General features: G+C 39.6%; 1 gene segment (V, D, J or C); it reads left to right on the top strand.

Annotated features, from left to right (window-relative positions):
* Positions 1-2296: 2296 nt before the first annotated feature.
* On the top strand, positions 2297-4775 carry LOC101005618. The segment is given in 2 exon segments: positions 3115-4095; positions 4232-4774. Coding segments are annotated over 2 exon segments (381 nt in total).
* Positions 4776-6617: the final 1842 nt, after the last annotated feature.

Here is a 6617-nt window from a genome sequence, read left to right as displayed (position 1 = left end):
AGCAACCTCTGCGTCTTGGGTTCAAGCAATTCTCCTGCCTCAGCCTCTCAAGTAGCTGGGATTACAAGCATGTGCCACCATGCCCAGCTAATTTTGTATTTTCAGTAGAGATGGGGTTTCCCCATGTTGGTCAGGCTGGTCTCGGACTCTGGACCTCAGGTGATCTACCTGCCTTGGCCTCCCAAAGTGCTGGGATTACAGGTGTGAGCCACCGCACTCGGCTGACATGTGATTTTCTAACTATATTATACGTCAGCAACCTCTTTAAATCTAGAATGGCTAGGGGGAGCAAAAATTTCTTTTTGAAAGGTTGAGGGAAAAGTTGAGAGTAGCTTTTTCATATTATTTACCTGGGCCTTCTGTGAAGGCCAGTAAATCCTCCCAAATGGTGGTAGGCATTTCCAATCCACTAAATGTGGCATGCAATTTCTCTCTTTGGATATCAAGGTTTGGTTGAACAAAGAGCAACCACCCAATGGCCTACTAACCACTCCACCTGTCCTTGTGGGGGCTCTGCTCACCTTCCAGGCCCTTTTAGGCCTTTGTCCATCATTTCTGGTGGTTTTGGGAAGAGGTAAGGTCTTGTCTAACTGGGACAAAGTGGCTAGCCCGGGACCTGCATCTGTGCAACTCCATGGCGTAATGAAGTTCCTGAGCTTGTGTCTCTAGGCCTGCCTTCTTGGGTTCTTCCAACTATTGCAGCCCTCAGCGCCTTCTGGCGGCTGCCATTCTTCTCCCTCTGCCACATCCATTTCCTCCCAAAGGCACGGTGTCCGCAGCAGCTCGGTGAGGTCTTCGCCAAGGCTCGGGAGGATTTCTAGAGGGTTCTAAAGTGCTTTATAGCCCAGCGAGGTCTGGGCTCAGAGTGGCTGCTGCCATCAGCTCACTGAAGTGGGGAGGGAAAGAGGTTCGCAGGGCCGCAGCTCATCCTCCTCGCGGTGCGCTGCTTCTCACCACATTATCTGCCTGACTCTAAATGTCTTTCTACTGAACATTTTTGGATTGTTTTATGAGGAGATCGAAGACCACGTGGTGGCCATCAAGCAGATCATCCAGAGGCAAAACTCCTTATCTGAGGAATTCAGAAGTAGTTATTAATCAACGTCCCTATTATCAAAAGCAGGTGTGTAGTACCAGGCTCCTTTCCCAAAAATGTGTAAGTAACTAGAATTTCTATACATCTCTGGAATGTGTGTATATTGAAACCTATTGCGCAGCCCTTGCTGACATCAAGGCACCAAAATGTCTACAAATGTAATCATTTATCCTGACCTAGGGGGCTAATATGGTCCAAATTACCCTTAAGCTCCTGCTTTAAGGTTCATAAATGCTCCTAAGGAAAAATCCACCGTGGCTTGCTCAGTCCGCTCTTGCTGAAGTGCCCTGCTGCACTCCTCTGCACCTTTGTTTCTAATAAAGCTTTCCTTTTCAAACCCACACTGCTGTGGGTAAATTCTTCTTATTACCATGAGCCAATCACTTTCTGTTGCCGTGGTGCTGACACCTAGCCCAGCATTTCTGTTTGCCAGACTGATTTTTGACTGATAACACATCTGTGTAAATTCAAGTCCTTGAAACAGAGCTTCTGAGGCTTGAAGTCAGACCATTTGAATACAGCTGTTATCAGTTGGGAATTTGCTTAAGTATTTTTTTCATTGATTACACACTTCTACTGTATTTCACTCAAATCTACTGCTACAGTTCCTCTATGACATTCATCTCCTTATGAAATCATGGTGATATGGCCTGGACCTGTGTCCCCACCCAAATCTCATGTTCAATTGTAATTCTCAGCATTGGAGGTGGGGCCTGGTGGGAGGTGGTTGGATCACTGGGGTGGACCTTTCATGAATGGTTTAGCACCATTCCCTTGGTTCTGTTCTTGAAATAATGAGTGAGTTCTTGTGAGATCTGGTTGTTTAAAAGTGTGTGGCACCTTCCCGCACTCTCTCTCGCTCCTGTTTTTGCCATGTAAGATGCCGTGCTTCAGCTTTGCCTTTCACCATGATTGGAAGCTTCCCAAGGCTCCCAGAAGCAGAAGCCTCTATGCTTCTTGTACAGTCTGCAGAACCGTGAGTCCATTAAACCTCCTTTCTTTATAAATTATCCAGTCTCAGATATCTCTTTCTAGCAACGCCACAATAGACTAATACACCAGGTGTGGAAAACAGATTCCCTCAAAAGAATGGAGGGTGGTTACAATACTAAGGACAAGGTTTCCTTGGAAAAAGTAAAGAAATTTAGGGACAGTGAAACTGCTCACTCTATATTTCTGCTTAGACTTCAGGCAGAGTCAGTTAGATGAATGGGCCAAAACAACCAGGAAAAGGAGGAAGATGCAGCTTGATCACAGAGATCTGACACAAGGTAAGAGGGAAAAGGAGGGGAGCCTTTGTATAGACCCAAATAATACTCACATCTAAATTTGCTTCCCACGTTTAGAGTTTGTTAATATTTACACCTTGCTGCAGGACCATGTAACTGCTGTTTCTGAATTCATGGAGAATGAACGTTTCAGGAAGCACAATGGAAGGCTTCCAGGTTCAAAGATAAATGTTAGTGGGCTGACCGATAAGCGGCATCCTTCTTATCAAGTTTGTCCTGGGAACATCCAGAGATTTTTATTATAAGTTGACTAGACAAGAATAGTGAGAGTAAACAGCATTTGTTTTAGCTACTGTGACTTCAGTACTACTGTGAAAGGAGAATCTGTGAAGACTGGAGTTTTTTTTCCTCATGCTGATCCCAGAAGTGCTTCACTGATACCTTGTCTGTCTGCTTAGGTCAGTGTTCTCAAAGATTATTTTGGAAATGTGTATAACACTGGCTGTATCACAAACACCTGAGGAGATTTTTAACTTCCAGGACCTTGATTCTGAACATTTTGATTCTGTAAGTGAACAGATCTCCAAATCTGTATTTTAAAGATGACCACCAACTAACTCTTGCATGAAGAGAAGTGTCATCCTTGCTATGATTCTATACATCAGCAGACGTGTTTCTACCAATCCTGGAAGCTGAGATGGAGCTTATTCTTTAGTCTTTTGAGGCAAATCCAAATTATTTAAGCATCTTATCCTGCGGTAAAAATAACTATTGGTCAATAGTATTGGTGGATGGACATAGGTAGAGGGTATATAATCAAGGCTAAATGTCCATTAAAAGTTTAATATCACAACATTTTGCCTCATGCACATAGGCCAGTCACATTATCTGGGAATCATTTCTTCTCCTACAGGAGAAGAAAGTGATGCCAGATAATTTTATAGGGATTCAATGACTTTAATTACTATATTTTTCATTACTAAGAGTTATATGTTCTTTACTTTTTAATCAATATACATATACAAGATAGAATTTCATTTTTTCTTTGAAAAGAATTTATTGTGTTTCTGTAATTGATGCCTTAAATGTGAAGCAATATGATATTTCAAGTAGTAGCAATTCCTTAACCAAAGACCATTCATTTGTTCATGCATTTGTGTATTTAAGAAGTATTTCCTAACCACCTGCTGAGTGTATGACATTGTACTAGGTATGGGAATACAGTAGTGAAAAAAAACTTGTCTCTGTCATCTCAAATAATCTACTAATAATTAAACATGTGCTACTGACATTCTTCTGGTTTTACCCTAAAAACCTGCTTATATGATATTTTAGTGGATCATGGGGTGGGCAAAGATGGCTACATAAGAAAAAGTAAAATGAATTATTCTCAGAAGTGTCATGGTATGAAAAGAACTTGCAAGTCAGACAGTGTGCTGTAAGAAATAGGATTATAAAAAAGACCAACTATTCTTTAGATATACTAAGAACTATCAGACAGCTAACAGGTGTCTTAGAAAAAAAAAAAAAAAAGCCAGAAGTGAAGATACAGGATGGACTTTTGAGAGAACAGTCAACAATCTTTTGAATTTAGGATCTTGCCCACAAGGGGGTGCATCTTCCTAACACATTCACATTTCCTGCTGATACTCATCCCTTCAGTGTGACCTTAACCTTTCCTCACACTAAGAAGACAAGACCCAAGGACACCAGAGGGTCTAAAAATGAACTCTTTTCCAGGATCAGTGATTGCACTATTCTTAATGTTTGGTAAGTAAAATGGCACTTAAAACTTAGAATCTTTTGTTCCATTATGTTGATGTAATCTGTAACCACAGTTTTCTCTGAGGGGTACAGCTCAGATCATGTCTAAGGTAACTTGGTATAACTTATTTTTTTTTTTCAGGGGGAATCAATGGAGATTCAGTGGTCCAGACAGAAGGCCAAGTGCTCCTCTCTGAAGGGGATTCCCTGGTTGTGAACTGCTCCTATGAAAGCACACAGTACCCTTCCCTTTTCTGGTATGTCCAATATCCTGGAGAAGGTCCACAGCTCCTCCTGAAAGCCATGAAGGACAATGACAAGGAAAGCAACAAAGGTTTTGAAGCCACATACCGTAAAGAAACCACTTCTTTCCACTTGAAGAAAGACTCAGTTCAAGAGTCAGACTCAGCTGTGTACTTCTGTGCTCTGAGTGACACAGTGACAGGGACTGCAGGGGAAGCTGAGCACAAACTCTGAGCAGCATGAGGGGCCCAGCTGCTGAGTGTCAGCCACTGTGATCCACTCGGGTTAGGGACCAGGAACTACTCTACTATTGTTGTTGCCCACCACTCAGCCCAGGCACTCTTAGTGTGAAAGCCATCTAAATAAACTCTAAAACACGATACAATAACTAAAAGTAGAAATGCCTCACAGCAGATACTTTAACAATGAGAGTGAAAACAGAATGACACCATAGTTCTTTAACCTTGTTTGAAATTTGTGTTTTAAAAAGTATAAAATCTCGAGGTAAATGAAATGGTCTAGCTGTTCATCCTTGTATAGAAAGTAGCCTCCTGACCTTGTCTTAGGCCATCCAAGAAAATAGTATGTTTACAGACACAGATGTGACAGATGAGTTTGCAAATGCTTAATATGTACCTGAATGGGGTATACATTCAGCTGGGGCAAGATGGGATGATTTCTTAGGAAAGCTTCTGCCCAAGAAATAATAGGTTCTTAAAGAAAAAAAGAATTATAAATGGAAGAAATCAAATTTTTCTTGTTTGCAGATGATATGATTTTATATTTGGAAAAACCTAAAGACTCCACAAAAAAACCTTAGAACTAAAAATTCAGTAAAGTTGCAAGATACAGAGTCAACATACAAAAAATCAGTAGTGTTTCTACATGTCAACAGTAAACAATCTGAAAAAGAAATAAAAAAGTAATCCTATTTACAATAGCCACCAATGAAATTAAATAACTAGGGATTAACTTAATCGAAGAAGTGAAGATCTCTATAATAAAAGGTATAAAACACTGATGAAAGAAATTGAAGAGGATACCTAAAAAATACTCCATGTTCATGGACTGTAAGTATTAATATTGATAAAATATCCATACTACCCCAAACAGTCTACAGATTCAGTACAATCCCTATCAAAATACCAATGACATTCTTCACAGAAATAGAAAAAAAATCCTAAAATTTATATAGAACCACAAAAGATGCAGAATAGCCAAAGTTATCATAAAAAAAGAACAAAACTGGAAGAATAGTATTACCTGACTTTAAGTGTACTACAGAGTTATGGTAACCAAAACAGCATGGTACTGGCATAAAATCAGATACATAGACCAATGGAACAGAATAGAGAACCCAGAAACAAATTCACACAGCTACAGTCAACTCATTTTTGACAAAGGTGCCAAGAACATACACTGGGGAAATTACAGTCTCTTCCATAAATGGGGCTGGAAAAACTGGATATCCACGTGCAGAAGAATGAAACTAGACCACTGTCTTTTACCATATACAAAAATAAAATCAAAATAGATTGAAGTCTTAAATTTAAGATCACAAACTCTGGAAATACTACAAGAAAACACTGGGGAAAATCTCCAGGACATTGGTTTGGGCAAAAATTTTTTGAGCAACAACCCACAAGCGCAGGCAATCAAAGTAAAAAGGGGCAAATGTGATCACATCAAGTTAAAACACTCTACACAGCAAAAGATACAATCAACAAAGTGAAAAGACAATACACAGAGTGGTGAAAAATATTTGCAAACTACCCATCTGACAAGGGATTAATAACCAGAATATATGAGGAACTCAAACAACTCTATAGGAAAAGATGAAATAATCTGTTTAAAAAAACAAGCAGAAGATTTGCATAGGCATTTCTCAAAAGAAGATGTACAAATTGTAAATGGGCATATGAAAAGGTTTTTGACATCATCGACCATCAGAGAAATGCAAATCAAAACTAAAACGAGATAGCATTTTATCCCAGTTAAAATGCTTTATATCCAAATGACAGACAATAACAAATGCTGGCAAGGATGTGAGGAAAAGAGAACCCTCATACACTATTGATTGGAATGTAAAATAGTACAATCACTATGGAGAACAGTTTTAGTTTCCTTAAGAAACTAAAAATAGAGCTACTATGTGATATAGTTGGGTATATACCCAAAGAAAGGAAACTAGTATATCAAGGAGATATCTGTACCCCCCATTTGTTGTGGCACTGTTCACAATAGCTAAGATTTGGAAGCAACCTAAATGTTCATCAGTCGATGAA

The sequence above is a fragment of the Papio anubis genome, unplaced genomic scaffold (genome assembly GCF_008728515.1).
Source record: "Papio anubis isolate 15944 unplaced genomic scaffold, Panubis1.0 scaffold157, whole genome shotgun sequence".
Taxonomy (NCBI): domain Eukaryota; kingdom Metazoa; phylum Chordata; class Mammalia; order Primates; family Cercopithecidae; genus Papio; species Papio anubis.
Note: the sequence above shows the minus strand (reverse complement) of the source record. Positions and strands in the feature narration are given on the sequence as shown.